The sequence below is a fragment of the Anser brachyrhynchus genome (genome assembly GCF_964034855.1).
Source record: "Anser brachyrhynchus genome assembly, chromosome: 1".
Classification (NCBI taxonomy): domain Eukaryota; kingdom Metazoa; phylum Chordata; class Aves; order Anseriformes; family Anatidae; genus Anser; species Anser brachyrhynchus.
Genome location: NC_137694.1, coordinates 195,341,093 through 195,367,793, shown reverse-complemented (window position 1 = coordinate 195,367,793; position 26,701 = coordinate 195,341,093). Strand labels below are relative to the sequence as shown.

General features: G+C 42.8%; 1 protein-coding gene across 1 annotated transcript in view; it reads right to left on the bottom strand.

The window, feature by feature from the left end:
- Positions 1–15,117, bottom strand: part of GUCY1A2 (guanylate cyclase 1 soluble subunit alpha 2) — a 173,746-nt gene extending 158,629 nt beyond the window's left edge. The window contains exon 1 of the mRNA XM_080593301.1: positions 14,218–15,117. Within this exon, the coding sequence (XP_080449427.1) occupies positions 14,218–14,505 (288 nt within the window). The 5' untranslated portion in view covers positions 14,506–15,117. The remainder of the gene's footprint in view (positions 1–14,217) is intronic.
- Between the last annotated feature and the right edge of the window lie 11,584 nt (positions 15,118–26,701).

Genomic DNA, 26,701 nt, shown 5'->3' with positions numbered 1-26,701 from the left:
CTCAGATTTTGCTGTCTGCTGTGCAGATTCAGCACTTCAAGACCTGACCATTCTTCCTAACGTTGCTCGTGAGTTTGCAGAAAGAGGTATTTGTTTTGATGATGGCAGGAATGCAAAAGACTATACCAGGTTTGTGCAACTGTAAAAAAAAAAAATAATAATACCATATTATATGAACTTGTCTTCCCTTTTGAATTCAAATGTGTAGAAATGTATGCATTTGCAAAAATAAGCTCAAAATACATGTCAACCTTGAAATAGTTTTTCTGGGTTTGTTTTTTATTATTATTATTTTTTGATAATACTTTATCAGATAATTACTTCACATCTCTGCAGGAGCTAGGTTTCCTGTGATAAAGGGCATTAAAAGTTACGTGTTCTTTTGCAAAACACAGTGGAAGTGTCATATGAATGAAACCACCACGTACCAAAAATTCATCCCTCCTTAGTTGTATGGGAGGTGTTGAGGTCCTTAGGCCTGATGGGCTACAAACATATTTCACGGCATGTTCTCTCAGAAACTCAAAAGCTTTCCTGTGCTCAGTAGGCACAAAAATCCATTCTTCACATATAGAAAAGATATATTTTCCCACTCTACCAATCAGGCAAAGTAAAATGGCTTTAAATAAAGAGGTCTAGACAGCTGCCATCTCCTATTTCCATACTGCATTTCCCTCAGCCCCACTCCTACACACAGAACTTAAGTACTCCACCAGGACCTCCTCTGACATGAAACATAGAACACTGGAAATTTTTGATTGTTGAATTAGATCTCATTTCTGGATCCCCCAAAGTACTTTTACAGCAAGCGTATGGAAGGCAGCAATGCTTGGTTCCATAGTGGAGAGGAAGAAAAATAGCATTTTTCTGTTCTCGAGAACTTTCGCAGCTTGATGACACTTAAGCAGTCCTCTGGGGATTGTCTGTCCCCTTCTCATTCTTGATGCACAGATGTTGCACTTCTTACCCAGGGAAAAACCCATTTGAATACCTCAAGATTTGACCATATAAGCAACCTCCAAGTCCCGAGCTTATTTCATCAATCACCTCCCTTCTCCCACAGTGCTGAATGAAATAAGAATAGCTCACGTACTACTAACTCTCCTCTGTAAGCTAAATCATCTGCCTAAGTACTGTCAGAGAACTTTATACAATCCCATACACTCATACACCTTTTTACTGGCATATCCTTCCAAATATTAGAAAATAATTAAAAAGTAAGTACAAATATTAGTAAAATATTAAAGCAAAAAGTAGGATTTCAGATTAAAACACTGGTCATAAACAGAGCTCTGTGCATTGTGCCCACAGTTAATACGAAAACCAACCTGAGTCACAAAGTCTTTCTCCATTTCTGACAAGAATGGCATGTCACTGTGCATGGTTAAAGAGCCACTGTGCTCACCTTCTCAGTTTATTGTAATCAGTGGTGAATGTACCTTTGCTATAGCTGTAATTCTGTCACTATGACCATCTTGCCATGACTAAATAAAAGGGAGAGAAGAAAAATGACACCTGCCTACAGCTGCCTACACAAGCAGTTTGGTGTTCTACTTCTTCCGCTACTGACTCTGCATTGCCTATGAGAGAGAGAGTGGGTAGGAAAACATTTTCATCTCTTTTCTGCATCCAACAGCAAGACTTGATGAAGACAAAATAACTAAACCTTCTTCTAGTAGCATAATACACATCATCTCTCAAAGAAGCATAACTTCTGCTGTTAGGGAAGATAAAAGACAGCTTATAATAATGCACTTCCTCTGCTGCAATGTAAGTCTATGCCATGCAGGTACCCAGTGGCCCTTGTTTACTGAAATGGTTTTAAAACTTCAAGACCACTTACAATTAAATATATATATATATATAAATGTAAAATAGCATTTATTACCTAAAACAGTAAATTTTAATGATTTATTTTGATTATAATGATTTACTGCTCTTTTATCTGCATTGCGAAACAGTTACATCAGTTCAGGTTTCTAAGGGCAATCCAAATTTAGACATGACAGTACTGCTATTGTTACATGTAAATTAATCCAAAAATTGCCATACCAGATCATGTCCAAGCTCCATCTGGAATGATAAAATATAAGGCAGAAGGAACCACTGAAAATAATCTGACTGATCTTTTGCATAGTAGAGGCTATAGGACTTCCCTGAATTAACTCTGAATCCAGATAGCAAGCCATGGCTAACCCTAATGTGTCAAAGGAAACTGTAAAAAAATCACAGAATCACAGGTTCATATACATTTGAAGGAGCCTTTGAAAGTATCATAGTTCAATGTCCTGCTCAGAGTCATACCTGTTAGAACTGGTTGCTCAGATCCTTCTCCAGATGAGTTTTGAGTGCCTCCAACAATGGAGATCCAAACCTGTGCCAGTGTTTGATCACCCTCATAACATTTTTTTTTCAAATATTGATTTGGAACTTCCCATTTTCCAGCTTTCCTGCCTCTCATTCTTCCACTGTGCACCCCTGAGAAAAGTCCAGTTCTATCTTCCCCACATCCCATGATCAAGTAACTGTAGACTGCAATACAGCTCAAAACTGTTTCTTCTTAAAAGCTGAACAGATGCAGCTTCCCCAGCCACTCCTCAGATGTCACAAGCTCCATAGCCTAACCATCCTGGTAGTCCTTTGCTGGCCTCCTTATCAATCCCTGAAGAAAATGCAGAGGTAGTTGGTTGATAATTTGACTTTTTGCCACTGATTGCCACCTTTTGAGCCCAAAGGTCTAGTCAATTTTCCACCCACCTTTTCATCCACTTATGCAGTCCATATCTCACCAGTTTGGCTCTAAGGACACTATAGGAGACCATGCCAAAGACCTTTCTAAAGGCAAGGTAAACAGCATCCCTTCATCCATTGAGCCAGTCATCTCATTACAGAAGTCAATCAGGTTGGTCAGGTACAATTCATCCTTGTAAAAAGGTATAAAAGCATACAAAGGGTATTAAAGGGTGTAAAGGGGTAAAATTTGGTCTGGCTGTTCCCAATCACCACCTTGTCCTTTTTTTCTTTCCTTTTTTTTTTTTTTTTCTCATAAAAGGTTTCCAAAATGATTTGCTCCTTCACTATCCCAGGGACTAGAGTTAGGCTGATTTGTCCATAGTTCCCTGGATCCTCATCTTTCTTAGTGCCGAGTGTGATGTTAGCTTTTTTCCAGTCATCAGGTACCTCCCCTGATTGCCATGACTGGGAGGCTTTCCCATCTCCATCCCTGCATGCTCAGGCAACAGCTCTGTACTCTTCCAGGACAGCCCACCCCTGCTTCCAACTTCTGTAGACATCTTTTTTTTGCATTTGAGCTCTGTCCTGAGGTACCTCTTGACCCACGCTGGCCTTCTTCCATGCTTTTTTGACATTCTGCATACCATAATCAACCATTCTGGAGCTTTGAGAAGGGTGTAAAAGGGTCCCCAAAGATCAAACAACTTCCTGTGTCCCTCTACCCTCCATGCTAGTTGCCCGTTGGATCCTGCCAAGATCTATGAACAAGCCAAAATCTCCTGAAAAATCTCTCCTGAAGTATGAGGCTGTGATTCCACTTACTCATCTTTCCCACTTCTCTCTGTGTTTTGAACTCCAGCATCTCATAATCACTGTAGCCAAGGCTCCCATCAACCTTTATATCTTCAACCAGTTTTCACTGCTTTTGAACAATAGCTCCAGCAGAGTATTTCCCCCCCCAAACCCACCCCCCCACCCCCCGCCCCATCAGCTCCAAAGATCTCCTGCATCTCTATTGCCCTTCCAGTTGATATTGGATTGGCTGAAGTCCCCCGTGAGTATTAAGGCCTTCAATTTTAAGGCTTCCTCCAGCTGTCTCAGCTGTCTGAAGGTTTTCTCTGCTTTCACTTCTTGATCAGCCAATGTGTAGCAGACATGTACCAACACACCACCTCTGCTAAACCATCCTCTGCTCCTGACCACAAGCTCTGGGCCAACTTGCCCCATCAAAAGACAACTGTCTGCACGTTTTGGTCACTCCTTTGCACAGAGAGATGCTCGTGCTCCTCACCTTCCCAGCCTGTCCGTCATGAACATCCTGTGTCCATTCCCTGCAGCACTCCTGTCCTGAAAGCCATCCCACACAAAGATGTATGTGCTAACGCATGAGGTCCAAGCTCAGTGTCACCTATTTGTTCCTTAAAATGGGCCCCTGGTCATCTTGCTTTCACAAAGTAAGCACAAAAACCTCTTCCACCATGTTGTCCCCCAGATATTTTTCACTGCCCCCACCACCACCACCACCACCTTCTCTTCAGACAATGTAGACCCTTCGCAAACAAACATAGTTTGAAGCCCTCATCAAGATCAGGAAGCCTGTTGTCAAAGACATCCTCACCCCACTTTGTCAGATAAATCCCTTCTTGCTCAGTAGTCTTTACTCCTCAGAGAGTGAGTGCCCTACATCCACAGAGATCAAAGCCCTGCCAGCAACACCAGCCACAGGGGCTGCCTCACTAAATGTGTCCACTCCAACCTGAGCCTTTCCCCCTCATCGGCAGGATTAAAGAGACCCCAACTGGACCCCCAGGCCCTTTGCCCTTGCCCTCAAAACCATGTAGTCACTTCTGATATTCTCAAGGTCTCCCCTGGCTGCATAGTTGGTGCCCACATGGACGAGCAGCAGGGTTCATAGTCGAAGGCCAGACAAGTCTTGGCAGCCTGTTTGCGACATCATGTCTGAGCTCCTGGCAAGCAGCAAACCTCCTGAGGCAGCAGGGCAGGCTGGCAGATGAATGCCTCTGTCTCCTCGGGAGACAGTTTCTGATAACTACTACTCTCCTTTTTGTTGGAGCCTCTAGCAGTTGAGGCTCAATTGGCTCTGATGCCTCATGGCAAGGTAGGTCATCTCTCCCACCTCTTCCCAGGGCACTGCATTTGCTCCATAACTGCTGAACCACAGGTGGAAAAGGGTGCCTAGGTGCGTGGCCAGAAGTAATAAGCCTCCAGCCTCCCCCATCTCAGGAGTTTCCACTCCTGACCCTCAAGGATTTTCTCTAGTTGTTCCTCTTTCCTTGCAACGTGGGGCTCAGGCTCTTGGCTCTGCAGGACCTCTACAAAGCCCCCTCACCACCTCCTACAGCTCTTCTGTCTGGCAACTCGGCAATTAAACCAGAGCAGGATGCTGTTGCACAGCAGCAGGCAGGGATTCTGGCCACGACACTGCGACAGCCACTGTGACTCCACCAGTCCCCTCTGTTCGCAGTGCCCGCCTTGCAGGATGCCTTTGGAGGAAAACCTCACCCTGTTCTACAGTAGTGCGAAACTGGTCCAAGACCTGAAACTAGGGGTATAGCTTCAGAGGTGTTTTTAAGACTAGCTGAGGAAAATGTTTATGAAGATATTTGTCTAAATGATCTTGAAGCATTCAATTTGATTTTTCTTACTCAGGCAACTTCCTTTGAAAAAGAATTCTAGTTTAAACAAACATTGTCTGAAAAAAAAATCTTTTTTTTTTTTGATTAATTTTCCCTTCTTTCAACTTCATTGCCTCAGGTTTTGGAGACAAAGGAGAAAAGGCTTCCACTTTAATTGCATCCCTTGCTATAAATGTCTTTCCCAAGGCAATCAAATTTAAGCTTTCCAATCTCTTCTCTGAGGACAGAGACTTTGGCCTATTCCCGAACCATAGCCTGTTGCCTCTGAAATGTCTCTCACTTGATTGCAACGCCTTTGGAAATAAATGGCCAACTGTAGGTACCCAAAGTGCTGCCCAACTGTAGGTACCCAAAGTGACTCATTTCACTTTACTGTTGGTATCTAATACAAGACTTAGTCTTTGGAAATACCTGTTTCTTTTGTCTACGTAGGCTGTTGAGTGATTGCTGTAGACTGACACATCTTTTAAATGCTTATGTGAGGACAGACAAACCCCACCATGCGGTGACAGTACTGCGCAGAGTATTCCAGATGACTCAGTTTAAATTTACATAAATGCAGTTTTGTATTCTCCATCCCATTCTTTTTGCAACTTAAGATGACCAGGTAGTACCAGATAAGAAAGGGACTGTATGGAATGGGGAGGTCTGAGCTGAGAGAACAGCCAAACACAGTTTCTCCTTAATCCTAACATGGCCTTAAAGATTTTCCCTGATAAAAGCTAAGTGGCTCCTAGCTGAACCTCAGAAGTGGTTTAACAGTCATGCTCTTAAGAACTTGAGTGCTACAAATTTTAAACGTGAAAGTTGCACTGAAGAGCATAATAGTCTCAGCTAGAAACCACTTCACTTCTATCAGTATTTCTTCAAGGAAGTCTGTAAAGTCAGGGGGCTCCTCTATACTCCTCTGCCCTGGGGAGTTGCAATGTCCTTTCTAGAGGCATCACATACAGGAGAAATAAGCTACCACAGACCTCAGCCAAATCAGCACTTGGATGCTGAAAGCTTTAAGTGTTTCAAATTTGTAATGTTCAATCACTAACTCAGCAGATGTGTAAGATTTTAATTGTCAGCTTCACTGCTGGGCATCTCTCATTAATGAAAAACACCTCTTTTCTCATATTTCAAAACCAGCTCTAGTGAAGTTTCTGTGCATAGGTGATTACAGAGCTCTAAGCACATGTGATTTGGTATGCACCTGGCCCATCTGGAAGGAAATAAATGGAAAAATAGCCAGTTTTATATCTGTAGGGTTTTTTTTGTTTGTTTGTATGTTTGGTTGTGTTTTTTTTTAATATCTACCCCAGGATCATGAAAGCAGTGGAAAGCTGTTCTTTCACTGTTCTTCTGGTCACCCAAATATTGACGTTAAAGAGGCAGTAAACAAAGAATCAAGGCTCCAGTTAAAGACAAACATTTATCAACATTTCCCAAAAGCCAGGCATGCAGAGATAAGTATTGAAATTGCTGCTACTAGGGAAAAACAGAACTGAAAAATGAAAGGAAAGCTCCTTTGGTATCTGACAATTTTTACTGATGATGCAGAAAGGAGGCAGGCTTCCTAGCAGGTCCTCACAGATCCTGTACAGGCAGGATCCCTCCCCATCATCTTCCCAATAGCTGCAGAATGGAATGAAAGGGCCCAGACAAAAATCAGAAATGGAGAAGCTGAGACCCAACATAAGGAACCATTTGAAAATTTTAAAAGAATCATCTTTGGGGGTTTAACGGTGCTTTAAATAATCAGGAAAAATATATTATTTTTGCTCTCTAGCTTCTGAACCATTAGGATGCACTCACTTTTCTTCTCTGTAACTATGCAAGCTAGAAGTTTATTTTTTCTTCATGAAAACCAGCTTTCTGACTCCAGAATTTTGTGATTTATATAAAAGTACCAATTGCTTGTGGACCAGCATGACTACAGCAGCACACAGTGGTCCAGATGGGGCGAGGTAAAGGTACAGCATTGGAGCTCAGGGTCACTTGGTATCAAAACCTGAGACCATTCTGCTCCTCAGTTTGTACAAACTGGGGTAGTCTCACAGTGAAATACTTCTTCACATCAGAGAAAACACATTAATTTAATAAATAAACATTGAGACCAATAATTTTACCTCATACTATTTTATTGCAATAACAATGCAAACACTCTAAAGAAATAAAACAGAAATAACTAATAATTAGAAATTATAACTCCTGCACCCCCAGCTGCCTTTCAACTAGAAGCATCACAGACATTATGGATGGAAATTGCCTATTAGTTCATCTAGTCTAACTCCTCGACAGTGAAGGATAAATATCTCAGGGTGCTATCCATTATAATATCGTCTGGGATCACTTTGTTCATCTTTTGAGTTTCAGCCATGTCTGGGATGAATAGAAGATCTGTTCTGTGTTGCAGAAAGAATACATTCACTAGGTGAGAGCATAATAGATAATCTACCTCCAATGCCACCTGTTTGATTTTTAAAGCAACTCACATCTACTTCATAAAATCATTGGTGCTATGCTAGGAGACAGGTAGAAAATGGAAGGCTTTACATGTCAGTACTTCTAAAGGAATTTCTTCTGCTGCACAAACCGACTGTCCTCAGCATAACCGGGCCTAATTTCATATGCTCAGCTGCAAAGGTGCTTTGAGCTGTATGGAAGAACCATGTTTAATTTTTTTATTTTTTTAAAAGTTTGGAAGCAGACACGTCTAGAAAGAACTTGGATATGAGAACTATTTCTTTTCCTCATAGCATAATATAACAGCCCCTAACATTAGCACAAGAGGAAAGAGAGGGCTTGTCTCTGTGTTGGCTTTCCAAGTTTCACCAGGACTACACTGAGCTGCTGTGAAGCAGTACCTCTCTGCTCAAGTAGTTGTGGATGACAGATACTCACCTTTGTTTTGATGTAGCCGTGACTGTGCGCTGCAATTTAGGGGCATATATTGATATGGTATCTGCTTCAGGCAGCAGAGATGCCTGCAAAGTATGAATGTTTTCAGAGAAGTGTTTTTTTCCAGGCTCTGTAAAGTCAAGATTTCAGCCTGGGACTACAAACATTAAGAAAGCAGCTATCACTATGGACAGTCTAAGTACTAGATGTGAAATATTCAAGTTCACCCTAAACAAAATTTCACCAAGGTCAATACAAGGCCGCAGTCCTCTGGGTACAGCTAAATTAATTTAAAAAAAAAAAAAAGTTATTTGCTAAGGCTGAGATGAGATGCATGAGATGTTTAGCCACCAAACAAGACAAACAAACAAAACCCATCATGATTCTAAAATTAACATTTCCCAGAATGTTCCCCGGCTCTGTTCCATGCTATGAAATAGCAAATTGACTGGCTACAGGCTGCACATGTGACCTCGTGTATGAATGTTTTTTCTCTCTGGTAAGTTGAAAGGTACTGGGCAAAAGTCTGACTTTATTTTATTTTGAAAAATTAATCCTATTTGCTTGTTGAAATTAGAAACTAGGAGTTTCTCATTGGATGTGCCTTTCTCCACCATTTTCAAGGCTTTTTTTCCTTCACACCCATCTTCCTGAGAAGGATGTTACTCACGTAAAGCTCATCCAACATGGGCTATTAAGTGAATAAGCCAGTCACACTGCTGATATGGATATCATTAGCATTATCCTACTTCATTCACAAAGTTAGGCAGAAGTTATTCTTACTACAGTAAAGCTTAGGTATACCTGATGACTTAATGTGAGTCATGACGAGCTCAGAAGACATGTGCAATCTTTTTTCAAACTTTCATGTAAAAATCAACACTAACTCTTGTACTAGTGGCAACAACTTGTTATTGATACTAACAAGAGTAGTTATTCCTTAAGAGTAAGTGGTAGAGGCTTATGATGAAACCGGGCTTGGTTTGAGCTGCTACATTTGCACTTCTCCACCAAAACCCCACCTCCGCTCACTGGAGGTTTCATTTGCAATTAAACAATTTGAAGTTTCAGCAGTGACAGAATTAATAGCACGCACACGAACCTAAATGATAGTCTTTATGTTCTTTTTTTCTCCCATTATCAGGAAAAAGCAAAAAGACAATTCTTAAATTCAATCTATTTGGCAGAAGCCAGTAGCAGCTTCCTAATTTAAATAGGAAAAAAAATGTTCTTAATTTAATGTGTCTTCAACTGAGCCTTTAAAGGATATCAGGAATAATTCTGCATGAACAGAAAAGTATACCAGAAGTGATTTCCACTTAATAATGTTTACAGTTCAAGAGAGATGTTACATAGGCCATTCAGAAAATAAAATCAACCAGAAATGTAAGTCTGTCTAATGCTGTGTCATGCTGTAACTCTCTTTCCAGAAAGATCAGCACAGCGCTTCGGGGTACATAGTCTCCTCTGAATGCATGCCCAATCACTCTCCACTCCTTCAGGGTAGTCCATGCCCCTCAGATGGGAGCAGAGTATTTGACTTTTCAAATCAGTGACAAATTGTATTTTTTTTTCTGATTTTGATTCTATTTTCAGCCTGGTATTGGATACAAGTCAAGATAGAACTGGAGCAAATGTGAAAATTGCTGCAAGGAACTAGAATTTAGTAAGATAATAAATGGCATTTATAAAGAATAAAACTGCGTCCACTGGTGCCAGGATACCATTCCCATACAGTGGAGCCCTTAAAGGCAGAAAAACTGAGGATAAGAATAAACAGGAGAAAATATCATCATCTCTAGTTATAATTAATCAAAATTTATGTCACTCTGGGTGTAAAATTCATCCTTTAAAATAGAACACAACAATAAAGCTGGAATTAAAAGAAAACTATATCATTAAATTCTCTTGTGATGTACATTTATTTATTGCAGACGATTTCTTAAAAACAAGGGCATAAATCAGTGTACCTACTGAGTTCCTAGCATTTTATTATTTATCTCCAAAAATGCAAACGTAGCCCCGTAAGAAGGGCACCTACTTGTCTTGACGGCTGCTGGATCTAGCCTCATATTTCTCTGACAGGGTATAAAAGCTAAGATCCTTCAGTGGTGGTGGTTCAGAGGACAGAGGACAGCAGGGATGTCTGCCCAGCCAGGAACATGATTTAGGTGCTTGACTGCCGTTAGGGTGGGTAGGAGCTGCCTACACAATTACAGGCTCCGCTTTGTGGGAACATCACAGGGATGAAAAGCTGTGAGAGGGCAGAGCCAGACATCGAGCAATATGCATTGGCAATGATCTCGTGAGACAAAGGAGTCGCAAGAGCAGAGTGTGTGCAATACCCGGACTTGGGGTTTCTCATGCTGAGCAGCTGCATTTGGTCCCACAAAACATCACCTTCCCTGCCAAGTGCCGAGCACAGCCCATGCTAGACACGGCTGCTTGTCCTGAGTCTTTGGGCTGCGGCTCCCAGCTGCACAGCGAGCCTCAGCCCTCCTGCTGAGTGCCACGGCTCGCCCAGTGAAGTTGGCCTTCAGGTGGGATGCATGCAGCAGCTCCAAGCACTGTTTGGTATGTGTACGGCTTGCCTGCTTGGTGAGGCTGTGGACAAAAGCTGCCTCCCTCCTCACATCCACACTGCTCTGCCTGCCCTTCCCCTGCACGCCCTACTCCTGAACGCCCGCGGTAGGGTGTGCATGGAGCTCTGCTCATCCTCCTCACCACCAAATACGCTTCTCCAAATTATGCAGCTGCTTTGGTGGGAGGTGAACCTTACTATCCTCCTATTTCTGGCTATTAAAAAAGAGAGGGTTTGGGGTAAGCAAGTTCCAAATGAACAGCGTCCATCCTTCAGCCATCCAGGCATGTCAGAAAACCTTTAAGAACCTACGGGAATGTAAACCGAACCTGTGGTGATTGAGGGTCAGGCCCCTACATCCTCTAGAATAACCACGGCAGGAAAATCTCTAAAAATACATTTAAGAGAAAAGTGGGAAAATCACATGTGCTGGAAAGTGCTAGAAGCTGTCCTCCAGGAGCAAGCAGAAGAGGCTGGATTAAAACCTGCAAACCTAAGGTTTCACTTTTTAATTTTTTTCCCATTGTTCCACCAGAAGTAATAGTTGTGCAGTCACGCTCACCTAAATTTGAGAGCAAGATTGCAAGTGATACAGAATGTAGTAACTTCTTTTCACTGTATTTGGGTATAAAATATCTCAAATACTTCGTTACGGCATTTCACTCTACAGAATCTGCCTTTCCACTGACAGTGTGTTTGTACTCATGCTCATGAATGCATTGCACAGAAGATAATATTTTCATACACTCTTTTGCGCTACCGCTCCTCATAAGACCTAGCCTTCTTGCACAGCCCTCTTGCTACACTGCCCCATGGACATCCCTTACAGTACGACTCCTTCAACCCCTGGATGCTCCTCCTGCCCAGATCAAGGCTCTGAGCATCCCCGAGCAGTAGCCCCTGCTACCGAGACTGAAACAACGTCACCTCTGCAGTATTAAACACACAGGGAATTTTTTATCGGTGAAAACACACAAATGGTAATTTTAATCAGTACCTCAGTCCTAGCCATCAGCAAAGGAATACACAAAATTAAGGCTAAGTACAAACATCAGGAACCTGTAGCGTCCTTCAACTTTGAAAGTGCTCAGCACTGGGATGGGGACAGATTACTGCAGCATTAATGCTGGAAGTGAACACATCAAGCCATTGCAGGCAATACATATAGCATATATACACACACACTCATATGTGCATCAGTACACGCTTATATACTTAACGGAAATCTGTTTTTGTAGAATTATGGAATAAAAACATATCTACACCTATAGAAAAGAATTAAATCTGTTCATTCAGAAGGAACGTATGTGACTGCACCCTTCAGACTTGCCTTTTAATTTTAAAAATAATGAGTGACTATCATTTGACACTAATTTTATAGGAAAAGTATTTTTTTTAACTTCTAATTGAAGTTATTCCTGATTTATATTAGCAGATGCGACAAAATAATCAGATTTGAAGTGTTAGACAGATGGTAACTTGACTTGTTGCAAGAAGGCAGATATTCAGCAGCACAGAAAAGATTCTCAACAAGGAAAAAAATGCACCAAAATAGCAAAGCACCTGAAAAGTGATTTCTCAGGGTCAAGAACAAAAAGATGGGGGACCAATTCTTTTCTTACACCATCACTGTGCCAACATGACTTTTCTGACTTGAATCACATTAATTTATGCCAAAATGTGGAAGATGGGAATGAAGCAGTAGTTACAATACCAAGACAAAAAAGAAGGTTTTGAACAACGTGTATCATATGAATCACACATTAAAATAAAATAAAATAAAATATGCAGATTTCAGCAATATGGGCTGTTATAATTATCTCTCAGGGAAGCCAATGGAAACTGTTGTTTGGGACATCAAGGCGAGGTTGGAAGGAATTTTTGCGTTCTTAAGTGAAATTTCTCTGAGAGCACAAAGGAAAGAGGACTGTAAGACCTATCGAAGTTGTTCCCATCTCTCAAGTCACAGAATGTCTTTATTTTTCAGACAAATTCAATAATGCATCAAAGCTGTAAAGCTGTAGTTCTCTTTTATAGCATTTCCCTACAGGAGGTAACAGTCAAAGCTGGGAAAATACAAATACTAAGGTTATCTAAAAATACTGCACTGAGCTACTTAAGAATACTTCAAATATTTTGGGTAACACATGCTCTAATTATACCGTTGTATTATTATCAAATTAAATAGCTTCATTTTTTTTTGTACTAAAACAAGACAAGCCACCTGAGATATCGTCTATTAATTTCAGCACTACAAGCCCAGATTCCCAGTAGAGAGAGAAAAAAAATCAATGGGAAAGAAAAGTCTTTACTGAAACCGGACAACTATTAGCTATGTAATGCACTGCTAACTTCTCCCCTTGTCTACCCTGCTTGTCTACCCTGATCTAGCTGGTTCAAGCAAGGCTGAACAGAAAAGAGTACATTATAACCAAAGCAAACTGATAGCAGATGGTGACTCGACTTGTAAGTAATTTCTGAAGCTGAATAAGAACATGCCAAAAGATATTCCAATGCCACAAAATTTAGCAGATGCAGTTGTCTAACAGATTAAGCTACTTGTTGCAATTAACATTTTATGGCTTAACATGTTATCTCAGAAAGCAGCAAGCATTCAGTTGCAGCTGAAACTTTATTAGGGAAATGTAGCGACGGTCACAGAGGTACAGATAGGAGTGTAGCACGACTGTGATGGTAAGGCTGGAGAACAACCTTCTGTTTGCTCTCCATGAAACTACCACGACTCCTGAGCCATTGCTTTCAGTCTCCCAAAGCAATGCCGACGTACTTGATGGGTTCAACCCAAATTCACTCTTTATTTTAGCTTGCACAATGCTTCAGTGACTCTCGGTTACAGGTGTAGCTATCGAGATAACAACAAGTCATGGATTTCAAAGCACACTTACAAGAAACTGCTCTCTCAGGAATGCCTGTGCATCCGTGAGGCACAGGGCAATCTGTTGCTGAAATATTTCTGACCGGCACGTCAAAACTTTCTTTTTACCTCGCTCGGTGTGGAAAAGCCCTGTAAACGCGCCAAGTTCACGTCTCCTGTATGGTGCAGGAAGAACGAGCGTGCCACGCACCGTGTAAACGCACGCAACTTTTCACCCCGAATTGTCGCTCGCACCATGTCGCGACAAGAGGTTCTCGCGACCCTCCTCAACGCATCAAGATGCTGCCAGGACGTGCCTCATTCCCCTCTCCCCCCCAAAAAACCCTTATCCTCCACCGGTCCCACCACCCAGCGCGGGCCCGACCGCGGGCGGGGGATGCTCCGGCAGCCCGGGACAAGCCGAGCGGAGCCCCGCAGCCACCGGGGGGTTGCGTGGCAGGGCCGGGGGGTCGCGGAGCACTCACCGCGGGGGCGGTCAGGCGGCGGATGCTCTCGCCCAGCGAGTCCAGGTTGACCCGGCGGCGGCGAGGAGCGCGGCGAGCACCGGCGCTGGCCGCGGAGGCGGCGGAGCCGGCGGCGGTGATGGAGACGGATGCGGCTGCCAGGGACGGATCGGAGGGGCCGGGGGGGCTGCGGCTGCCGTTCCAGCAGAGGCGGGACAGGGGACACTCGCCCTCCTCCTCGGGGCTGGTCTCCGGGCAGTCGGAGCCCAGCGAGCTGAAGGACTCGGAGGAGATCTTGCGGCGGGACATGGTGCCGCGGGGCGCCGGGGCTCAGCGCAGCGCGGCGGGCAGCCGCGGCGGGCAGCAGCGCCGAGCCGCGGGGCGCCGGGGGCGGCCGCCTCGCATGGCCGCGGGGTGCCCCCGGTTGGGGGGGCTCCGGGGCCGGGGTCGGGGCCGGGGCCGGCTCAGCCCCGCTCCCAGCTCCGCGCTCGGCCGGGGGCAGCGCGGGTGCGGCGCCGGGAGGCTTTAAAGCGGCGGCCGCTGCCCTCCTCTGCCTCGCCGCCCTCCCTCGCTCTCCCCTCCCCCGGCTCCCTCGCTGCTCCGCGGGGATCACGTGTTGTTTGGAGCCCTTTCCTCCTCCTCCTCGTCCTCCTCCTCCATCTCCTCCTCCTCCTCCGCCCGCCTCCCCCCTCCCCGCCTCTCGCTGCCGATGTCCCCCCGCAGGGGCTGGCGGACACCCGGGACCCTCCCGCCGCGGGCATCCCGACCCCAAACCCGACCCCAAACCCGGCCCCGACCCCAAGCCCGTCCCCGCCGCCTGCCGGCCCGGCGGTGCTGGACAGCTCCCTGCAAAGCTCCCCGAGCCCCGGCTGGCGGCGCCTCGGAGGGCGAGGGATGCCGGCCCTCCGCTCCCGACAACTTTTCCGAGCGGCTTTTCGTGGGAAAATCGCGGCTTGGGAAAGAGGGGGAGGCTGCAGCGCGCTCGTCAGGTTTCAGTGGCAAAAGTTCCTGCCGCCTATCCCTGCTAACGCTGGGGTCGTGTCCGAAAAAGAAGGGGCTGTGTTCCTTCCGCAGCTCTGTGCTACGAGAGGGAAAATGAGAGGGGTGGAGGAAACTAAGCAGGGGAGCTTGGATGTAGGATGACACCCTTAAAGACAATGCAAGGGGTCTCCTTCCCTACCCAAGCAGGCAGGTTGAAGGAACCTGAAGAGTTTTGTGGCAGCCGTGATTGTCCCATGACTGTAGTTCTTGGCAAAAAGGCTGCGAGGAAATGTGATCTCAGTGGTTCATCCTGCCATCCAGACCACCACTGATTTATCTTCAGCTAAACAAATCTTGTTTTAAAAGGCAATCTTTCTAGGATAGTTTTTATTCTACCTTTCTGTTACATTAGTGCATACATTTTACCACCTCATCCTGTTAAATGTCTGAGCACAGCCTAAACAAAAACCCACTGAGAGACTGGGAAGATCTCCACAGGCATGGAGCAGCCTTGAGCATGGCCCGAGGCAGCACAAACCCTGTGTCTGCATCCAGAAGGGACGCGGGGCTGTGGCTGAGCAAGCTGCTTTTAACTAGGACAAGGCAGCCCTCTCTGGGGTGTCTCAGTGTCATCATCCCTGGTTCTCTTGGCTCACCCAGTTTCTATTTCAACTTTCTTCTTTCTGTAGGAATATATATGGAGTGAGAGAAACAATGGGTCTCCTTTTGCCATGGCACAGTTTTTAAATCTCTGCAGCTTGAAGCCTGCAGCTTGAAAGCATGTATAATAAAGCCAGGGTGGTCCGTGCTGCCTTCTGGTCTCTTATAAATGTTACACTTGGGAAGCAGACAGGCTCTCTTTTGCAGTCCTGGTGATCCCCTGGGCAGCATTAGGACAGGAATCAGAGATGTCTCCACTTGAAAGTTAATCCCCACATGAACCTTCTGATCTGTTGTCCTCCTCTGTCTTTCCTCCTCTCTAGTGAGTAACAATATTCATCGGTACCTTAGTCCATAGAAGACAAGTTTTTCTGTCTTTTCCATCTTTCCTCTAAAGAAATGCTCTCTCTACCAGATTCTATGAGGCCTGGATGCACTAACCCTGCCAGCCCTCCATCCAAGCTCCTGCCATGGAGAGAATTTGGCCATTTAGGATTCAGCATTTTTTAGAGGCTGGGAGGTGTCTTTTTGGTGCTAACCACTCAAACAAGCACAGGATGCTCTGTGTTAAGGTGATAACTTCCCTCTCATGCTTCAAATACCATTAAACATATTTCCTTCTGGTAGACCATATCATACAGTCCTCAGCAAAGCAAGCTTCCACTGGTTTCCTGGCGGCTGCAGTGACAGGGAAAACTGGGCAAGAGCCACATGGTTTGGTGTTGAAAATGCAAATGCATATTTATAAATCTAAACTGCTAAAATACCAAAGTGTCAACTGGTTCCATGTGCAGTACTTCAACTGTAGGACTAGGGTAAGCAACTTGCTCATGGGCATATTTGCATTTTATTCAGCCCTGGGGAAATATGCTTGCAAGAAGATGAAACCGACATTTTTTAAGCCTTCCGTTTCCACTTTTTCTCGGAGCAAAGTTTAATGTAGCACTTCCCAGTGCAACTTATCATTGGTGTTTGAAAGCACTCTGAGTTGCCCTTGCAGCATTAAAAATGACTTTCTTCATGCTGCTCATGGCCATATTCCTTTGGTGTCTGTAATGTGGCGACCCTGAAATGGGAAGGGAAATGCTTTGCTTCAGTGAATGTTCCTGAGGTCAGGATTATTATAAATGAATGCACTCATGTACCAAAGCAATTCATTTCGGGAGTATAAAAGACATTTCCCTTCAGCATCTAGACACTGGAGTTGACCGTTCAGAGTAAAAGATGCAATTAGGGCTTCAAGGCTTCGATTGCTCCAGCTGAAGCAGCACTTCGGTTAAGCCTGGACTCAGTGTCGCTGTTCATTGGCTATTTTGCTCAGCCTTAGCCTTTAGCACTCCTGGAAGACCTAGCTGCTGCAGTCAGAGATGTCAGCAATCTGCCTACTGCAACTCTGTTTGGGATTCCCGATTTTAAAATACAGGAAATCAGTTAGAGGCACCAGCTGGAAAAGCACTAAACACCATCACGAGATGTCTTGAGCTAAAGAGGAATGGACAGCAGAAGATCCAAGGTGATGGATCCGGGTCCTGGAGGTCAGCCTGGTGAGGCCAACAAGTCACTGAGACCCTAGATAGTTTTTCTCATTTTATTCCTTCTGATCAAGATACAACCTTGGCAAAAGCTAAATACCACAGAGGGCTGCTTCGTCAGATAGTCAAATGCCTTTGACAGCACATAGACAGCTACGGCACGTAAGAGAACAAATGTTCTTCTTTTATACATGTCTTACCAGCCTAAATTTGCAGTTGGCATATTATTGGATGAATAGCAGATGTGTCTGTAAAATGGATAAGGTTCACCAAAGTAGTGCCTATAAAACTTTTCTATCATATCACAACAGAATGCAATTTATGTGTCCCACATGTCTTGCAGACAGCTCAGAGAAAAATATGAATATTTTTAATTCTTGTAAAATCTCTACCATATGATAGTTTCTAAGATATTTTTTTAAGGCACAAATCTTTTCTAAATTTTTATTTATTTTCAAATTTTTGTCTTGGTTCTAGTAAGCAAAACTCACAAGACTGTGTTCACCTGACATAAAACACATCGTCTTTAATTTCCAACACGTTACTTTGTCATTATTTATTCGTGATTTTTACCTATTTGTTATTAAGTCAACATTTCTCAACAGAAGTTTCTCTCCAGCATCACATGCTGGAGTTTTGATTTCATTTTTATTTTCAAATGCTGTTTTTCTGCCGTTCAAAAATCCTTGGACAATTAAAATGATAAAAGCAACTTCATCATAGTGTGTTTCATTGTCCTATCTGCATTTTTTAAGGACTTGCTAGTTGCAGAGCTGGCGGAAGAAACTATTTCAATGAATCCCACCTAGGGATTAGTTGCATATATCACATACATCACTTAAATATGTCATATCATTTCATCTAGTACATTATGTCTTTTTATAATAATCTTTTTATAATACTGCTGAACATATAAGTACTTAATTTTCCTTTAATAGAAAAGATTTTTGTCCCGGGATCAATGTCTCCCACTGAGAAAGTAAACATCTGTTTTGCAAAGCATTTCTAAAGCAGCAGGAGACCATTATCCTGTGACAACATTCTATTACAATTACTTTATTGCAGTCAGACAAAATGAGTGATGTGTAGCAAATTTATTCTTTTTTCACATTCTGCCAAACCTTTCTGTTCTCTATCCAATGACTTCCATCTGGAGCATTGCCTGGAAGGACGGCTGGGGCATTCTGCCATTTGTCATTAATGATCTGTTGAATTACGATTGGCTTAAAGAACAGATCAATTTTATGTTTCAGCTACTCAGAAATAAAGTTCATCTGCAAGACAGTGGATTCACATTGATGAAAGCTGATGTTCTAGTAAACAGGTATATTTGAGTCCATTATGTTGCACAGTGTGTTACTGAAGGAGTATATAATTAACCTTGTACTGTGGGATGAGATCCTACATAATGAAGGCAGCAGAATCTGGATCTTAATGGTCATAAAACACCCTAGTCTTAGCACTCTCTAAAATCTCATGAATGAGAAAAGAAAGTACAGGTGAGTGATTCCATGAATCTCACACTACATAGCAGATCAAGAGCAGAATTGGGAAACTCTCGTTGCCTAATCTAACTTCAAGAAAAAAGTTACTCAGAATCAATTTCATTTGCTCTCTTATTTCATTAAAAATGGCAGAGAAAACTGCTGAGTGAGCGGGGGAGGGGGGGAAATGAAAAAAAAAAAAGAAAAGAATGCACAAATAACAGTGCTTTGACTCAAATGATTAAATCAAACTGAGACTGCAAATCTCAGGGAGAATTTCTGAGGGCATACAGCTTCTGCTAATTGTCTAGAAGGAACACAGAGATGACTAAACATTCAGACTTAAAAATTTATAAATTGTAAAAGAAAAAATATAGCATGGCACTCGCAACCTCTTATTTCCATTTGACTTGCACAGAGAGTTAGATTTACTGAATTCAACACAGGGTGAGGTACATTGAACCTTTCCTTGATTAACAGCTCTTCTGTATTTTGAGTTTTTTACCCTGAGAACAGCAGGTAACAGTGGCTTCTGTCTCAGAGTTACCTATGAACCTCACCAATATTTGTTTAAAGCTGCAAAACAAGAAGATGCTGATGGGCTACTACATGGTCTACAGCCACCTCAGCCCAGCACTCTGCAGCTTAGTCAAGCCACTATTTATAGAACAGCTTCCTACAGAAGTCACTTGTTTTCACTCTTGCAACTACATTTATTGCAGATAGATTGCCTGCTACAAACAGTTTTTATTGAGGATATTGATGTCATCAATCAGATTAGACCAATGAAAATATAATAGTAGCTACATGTGAGATTAAAGCTGTATTGTATTGGGAGTTCAGACATTTTTCTAGACTTCTGGAGCAGCTCCCTGCACTCTTCACAGACCACAAGAATCCAAGTCCACAAGGATTTTGAGAATTTCTTGTGTCCTAGGCAGAGGCTGAATGTCCAAGATGTCCATGTTTTCTGAAATGGCTGTTTGGGCTGCCTCATCTCTTGTGGGAAGGCAGAGTTGATGCCCATGAGACAGGTTGCCCGTCATGTCCCAGGGCACTAACTTATTTGTAGAAATTCCCTTTGGTAGTCTTTCACACGGCACATAATACCTTCCAGGTAGCACTGTGGTGTTCACTGGGCTGAGGATAGGACACAAAAGCATCAGGCAGCCCTGGAAGTAGAGACAAGGAGTCAGCACGTAGGTCCTGGTAAAATTAGGGCAGTCACAAAGTACTGAACAGGTTTTACTGAGCTTGAACCTTAGCTGATCACAGAGTCACAGAATCACAGAATCATCTAGGTTGGAAGAGACCTACAAGATCACCTAGTCCAACCTCTGACCTAACACTAACAAGTCCTACACTAAACCAGATCACTAAGGGCTACATCTAAATGTCTTTTAAAGACCTCCAGGGATGGTGACTCAACCACCTCCCTGGGCAGTCCATTCCAATGCCTAACAACCCTTTCAGTAAAGAAGTTCTTCCTAATATCCAACCTAAAACTCCCCTGGCACAACTTTAGCCCATTCCCCCTCGTCCTGTCACCAGGCACGTGGGAGAATAGACCAACCCCCACCTCTCTACAGCCTCCTTTAAGGTACCTGTAGAGAGCGATAAGGTCGCCCCTGAGCCTCCTCTTCTCCAGGCTGAACAAGCCCAGCTCCCTCAGCCGCTCCTCGTAAGACTTGTTCTCCAGACCCCTCACCAGCTTTGTTGCCCTTCTCTGGACTCACTCGAGCACCTCGATGTCCTTCTTGTAGTGAGGGGCCCAAAATTGAACACAGTACTCGAGGTGCGGCCTCACCAGAGCCGAGTACAGGGGGAATGACGTTGGAGTAGTTTGCCAGGGCAAGCAGTGCTGCACAGTATCTGGGAGAGGATGAGCCAGTAGGAGAGCTTGTATGAGGACGGTTTTCTTGACTAGCTCATCCAGGACCTAGCTGGGAGTCCGACAAAGCCTTCCAAAGGAGGTCAAACCAGTGTATATAGTACAGTGTTGTACTGCATCTTCCGTAGTGTCATCTGAGCAAGCTAGTCATTTCCACAAATGTTACTTTTTTGTTTGTTTTTACACTTCATCATTTCACTGTTAACAATTTGATACTTTCTACCAGATGTTTTCAAATTTAAAAATGACAAAATGTGTATCCTTGTCATTAATGTTCTCTAACCAGCTGGTCTAAGATTAACACACACTGGCATCTTGTCTGATTAGAATACCTTTTTCTTTCTTATCCTAACGACAGGAAATCTCAGAATATTTTACCCAGACTTGTTTAAAATTGAGACCTCGTAATGTATAACAAGTGGGAACAATATCTCTTGGAAGCTTCTTTGTATCCTATAATGGATAAAGTGATTAATAAATGGTATACAATGACTTGCTCCCATTAAGCACAAAAAGGAATAAAGAGGTTTATTTGTATATAGCTTCAGAAACAGGAGAGAGAGAGGGAGAATGTGCTCATACCTATAGATTTACGTAATAAGAAACAATTTGAACAGTACATGAGAAATAAAAAATATATGCAGTATCTACCAATGTGGTATTATTCTCTGAAAAAGTTAGCCAAAATGTTGTCCAAATTAAAAACAATCTTGTTGAGCTTCCAGATAAAGTCTATTGAAATAAAATTTATTCTGTTTCACCCAGAGATGGAAAATGAATGGAAAAGTAATTTCTGCAAGCAGGTTTCCAAATGAACATCGCTCCTTACAATGCTGGTAGAACTGTCCCAGCCTCTTTAACTAAGGTTGAAATTCTTACAACTAAGGTTGTAACTTCCAAGCTAACCTAGTACTGCATCACGGTTTTAAGCACTTAGTGGTGTTCAGGAACTTCCCAGATGTTCATCTGTCTAACCTGTTAATGTCATAGCTACTTGTAGAGAGAGAATCCTAATATTCTAGAGAAATTTTTACAGTAGCTGGAAAATCTGGTGACTGAAGTTGTAGCATCTGTCCAGGAATCCATCTGTCTATTTCTTCTGTTTTCTTGCATTTTTAGTTCTTGAAAATTTAGTTGAACTTTTTCCTCATTCTTCTCTGTCACTTGACTCCTTATAACACGGCCACAGGTAAATACTAAGGTAAATGCTTTTCCTGTTATTTGGTTCCTGTCACTTTGTTTTAGTGGTGGAATGCAACCTTCAAATATGAGTACTTGTGTTACTCAGAACACTGTCACTCTGGCTGATGTTACTTAGCATCAGGGCACCACGATTTCATATTTCAAGGTTTCTTGTGTTCTTTGCAAAACAGATCATCATGTCCTGAGGAATATTTCTCTGCAGAGAGTAGCATGAATACTAATGGGAAAGCTATACACTGAGAGGGTTTAAATAATATATCTTCAATGTTAACACAACTGGAACCAAATATATATATACATATATATCAGTAAGCAGTGCACACTTGCAGCCCAGAAGGCCAATTGCATCCTGGGCTGCATCAACAGATGAGTGGCCAGCAGGTGGAGGGAAGTGATTGTCCCCCTCTGCTCTGCCCTCATGAGGCCCCAGCTGGAGTCCTGCATACAGGTCTGGGGCCCCCAGCACAAGAAGGGTGTGGGGCTGTTAGAGCGGGTCCAGAGGAGGGCCATGAAGATAATCAGAGGGCTGGAACACCTCTCCTGTGAATAAAGGCCGAGAGAGCTGGGGCTGTTCAGCCTGGAGAAGAGAAGGCTCAGGGGTGATCTTGTTGCAGCTTTTGAATACTTAAAAGGAGCTTATAAAAAAGATGGAGAACAGCTTTTTGCTCGGGCAGACAATGACAGGACAAGGGGGAATGGCTTCAAACAAAAAGAGGGGAGATTTAGATTAGAGGTTAGAAAGAACTTACCTACACTACCTACTCAGAGGGTGGTGAGGCCCTGGAACAAGTTGCCCAGAGAACCTGTGGATGCCCCATCCCTGGAGGTGTTCAAGAACAGATTGGACAAGGTCCTGGGCAACCTGGTCTAGTGGGTGGGATCCCTGCCCATGGCAGGGCGCTTGGAACCGGATGTTCTTTAAGGTCCTTTCCAACCCAAGCTGTTCCGTGATATATATAATTTTAACTTCAAAATTTGGTTTGAACTGACTAAAATGTTTGGAGCCGTGGAGGCGGTGGGGGGAGACCAAAAGAAAAGGAAAATATGGGGAAAAAAAGCACAAATCTTTTCTCTACAAAATACTCTTATTTGATTCTCCAGTTATTTTGTGCAAAAAGATCTGACAAAGGTAGGTTACTATGAGGGAATCACACATCTGGCGGAGCTGCAATGTGTTTGCCATAACATCACTATTTCACTTTCGTAGCACGCTTCATTACAAACTTCTCAATGCGATTTGCAAGCAATTACAAAGCAAAAGTCTGTAATGTGAATAAGCTTGAGTAAACATCTGAGATTTCATGGTGGAATTAAAAGCATTGTGGGCCCATTCCAATAGGCAGCAAACAGTTTTCATCGCTACCAATACGGTCTGAGGCACTCAGCACCTTGCCGGAGGACCTTAGGACTTCTCTGAATCAGTCCCTGGGTGAGTCAGACTCAACATTTTTATGGGAAAAAAATAAATAAATCCACAGGCAAGGTGAATATAGCTATAATAGGAATTTAACTCCTTGTAGTAATGCAAAAATAAAGTCTAACTACAAACAACACTTACTGCTAAAGGAATAATGTTTTTAAAAAAATGTTCTCTTTAGATTAATAGAACAGATGAGCAAAGTATTTTTACTGCAAAGTGCCATTAAGGGCCTGAAACAATGGAACTGATTCTTAAGAGAATATCTTTAACATTTTGCTGTTAAAGCCAATGGGTAAGCTGGATTTATGGAATACTTCTCTTAAAAAGACAAAATAGCTCTAACCTTTCACTGTGGTGGTGCACCCAAGTGCCTGGTTTGCAAACTGAGTGAACAAGACAGTTCTGGTCACCTGTCTATTAAAGTTTGTCATAAAATCAGTTTTTCACAATTATTTTGGCTAAAGTCAAACCACAAAAGTGAAAAATATCTTTTGCAAAGCAGTGAGAATTTGATTCAAAAGAAAAAAATGAAAGAAAGTACTAATATAGTTGGCTTGAACTATCTTTAGTACCAATCTGTGCACAATACGAAGCACCTGTAAAATATCGTCGTTTTTACCATGAACTGAAATGTATGCCTGCTGCATCATCTCAAATTCACTACACTGCTTTGTCTTCATGCATGAGATTTTTCTTCAGATAGTGTCAAATTTTCCATCTATTGACAATAGTTTAACACTTTATATGATTCAACATGAATAAGGTGTCAAAAATGTTAAAAAAGCATTTTCTGTGTTAGTTGGATACAAACACAACACAATTAAAATTCATTGCAGCAGAAGGAAACAGGTTAACACTGAAAACATCCATACTACCTCAAATGGTGAGCATTTCCCTGGATGTTGAGAAGCACCTTGAACTTGCAGATGAAAAGCAGGAAAATGTTTGTGGCATTGTGGTATTAAACTATGCAGTTCATTATGTAGAAGAAATTACTTTTTACTTGCCCCAAATGAATTGAAATGGCTTAATGTGGACAAGATTTGAAAATGGAAGAGAAAAATGTGAAATCACATTAAATGAAAATATAGAGACATGAATAGATGTTGTGGTTCTGGCTGGGTTAGAGTTAGTCATACAAGCCTCTACGAAGAAAGATAACTCTAACTCTGAAATAAGAAACCCTGCCATTGCCATTTGTGTGAAAATAAAGAAACTTCAGAAATAAATAAAGTTGAGCTAACATTAGCATAACCAAAAAGTTCCTAAATAAACAACTTTTTAAAGCTGGGAAATAATTCATGGAAGCACTGTGCTACTGTCCATGGTAGCCCCTGTCTGCTGCTGCCAGTTACTCTTAAACATTTCAAATGCCAAAATTTTTCCTTCTTCTTCTTTCCCATCCTTTCCTTCCCTGCTCTGTTCACCCTTACTTACCAAAAAAAAAGACAACATATAGGCCATTAAATATTAAAAACATTAAAATCTTGATTCATATAAGGATATAGGCATATAAAACAGCAGTAAAGTGCTTCTTATTCTCCTATTGGTAAGGCAAGTGTTCCTGTTATTATGGAGCAAAGCAGTTTCATCATAATCTGAACACTTGAGACATATCTGGGAAGAGAAGAATTTTCAGGGTAATTGGGTTTTAAATAGTGTGAAAGGTCTTGTGAGGAGACTGCTTAGAGAAGTTTCAGCCTTGGTGAAACAGAAATGTAGGTGGTAGAGACCGGCACAGAGACAGATTTAATGTCACAAGAGGCAAATTAGAAATGGACAGGTAAAGGATTCAAATATAGATATATGACTTACCAGAGCAGAAAGTTCTGCCAATTAAAACTTGCCCACTTCAAGCTTTCATGTCTTCTTTGGATATTACTGAAAGATCCAGAAAGATTCTGGTTTCACATGAAATGAGAGGTCATGCCAAGGAAATTTCTGCTTCTTGCAAACTGCCCATCATTACATACAGCTGAGTAGCTGTATGCAATTCCACATTAAGAAATTTAACAGTATAAAACTTCACTTTGCTAGCAAATTCTGGCAAAGGAAACTTCAATCAACATTATAAGTCTTACACTCTTCCTTAGCTTTCTTTGACTTAAAAGGGGAAATCGACTAAGAGAGGACCACAAGATTTGTGTTCTTCATTTCTTCTACTGAAATATTTTGGTTTATTTCACTGTAGAGAGACCAATGTGCATAATGCATACATAAGACTCTACATTGAAGACAACACTAATAATAGAGTTTTATTATTTCAGAGGAGGGGGATTTATTGGTTTTGAGTGCTTTTTGTTCCAGGTAAGAAAACAAATATGACTAACAGAAGGAAAATCAGGCTCTACTGGGAACAGCAGAATCATAAACACGAGAGCAAGAGAATTTTAAAAGGTGAGGTTATAAATATCTTACTGCTGGGGAGACCTGTGGAAAGTTTGCATAATCTTGGTGAGAATGAGAAGAGCAACAAGCCATTATACTTGCAGGAAAAATGTCAGAAGCAGCAATATTCGCCTTCAAACCTGGAGGAGCGAATAGAGATGGTGGGGAGAAGAGCTCCCAAGGTGTCAGGGAGCATCACTGCTCACCTCAACATCACAGTCCAGGGCTGAAGATAAACATTGAGTTGGACTCGATGATCCTTGTAGGTTTTTTCCAGCTTAGGATATTCTATGATTCTCTGATTCTGTGTTAGAGCTAGGTCTCAGCAGGGCTGCTCATGCTTTAATGGGGCTCGTGGGGTGCAAGCCTGCCCTGCCATGGCCATGCCTGTCCCCTGCCTGTCCCAGCACCCAGCACCTTCCAGCCACGCACCCAGCACCCTCACAGGCACTGCAGTTCCCAGCTGCCCTGCAGCCTGGTTCACACTGCCAGGCTTGGTGCAGTGGAGTAAACTGGGGGGCTATCACTTCAGCTCTAGGAGAGGTAGGGAGAACACCAGGACTTCTGCCCATCCCTGCTCAGCAGCTTTTCTGCACCTTTGTAGCTGTCAAATGAACTCCACAAATTTTACATCGCATGCCTTTCCCACGAGGGCTGCCCACTGGTGTGAGACACACTGTATGGCATCCCATGGTGGTAGCATTACTCATCCCAACAGCCAAGGAGACCTCCTTTTCAGGACTCACCTTCTGGGAAAAGAAAGAGATTGATATGTACAGCAGCAAAAACTTTCCAAGAACTCTATTCTAAAAAGAAATGCACAGAAACATAAAGGTTTCTGTTGCAAAATTCTATTATTCATTATAGGAGGATTGGAAGCAGGAAGTAAGAATGACCATGCAGCATGCAGCAATGTGGAAGACCAGTCTTCTCTGAGAGACCGTTA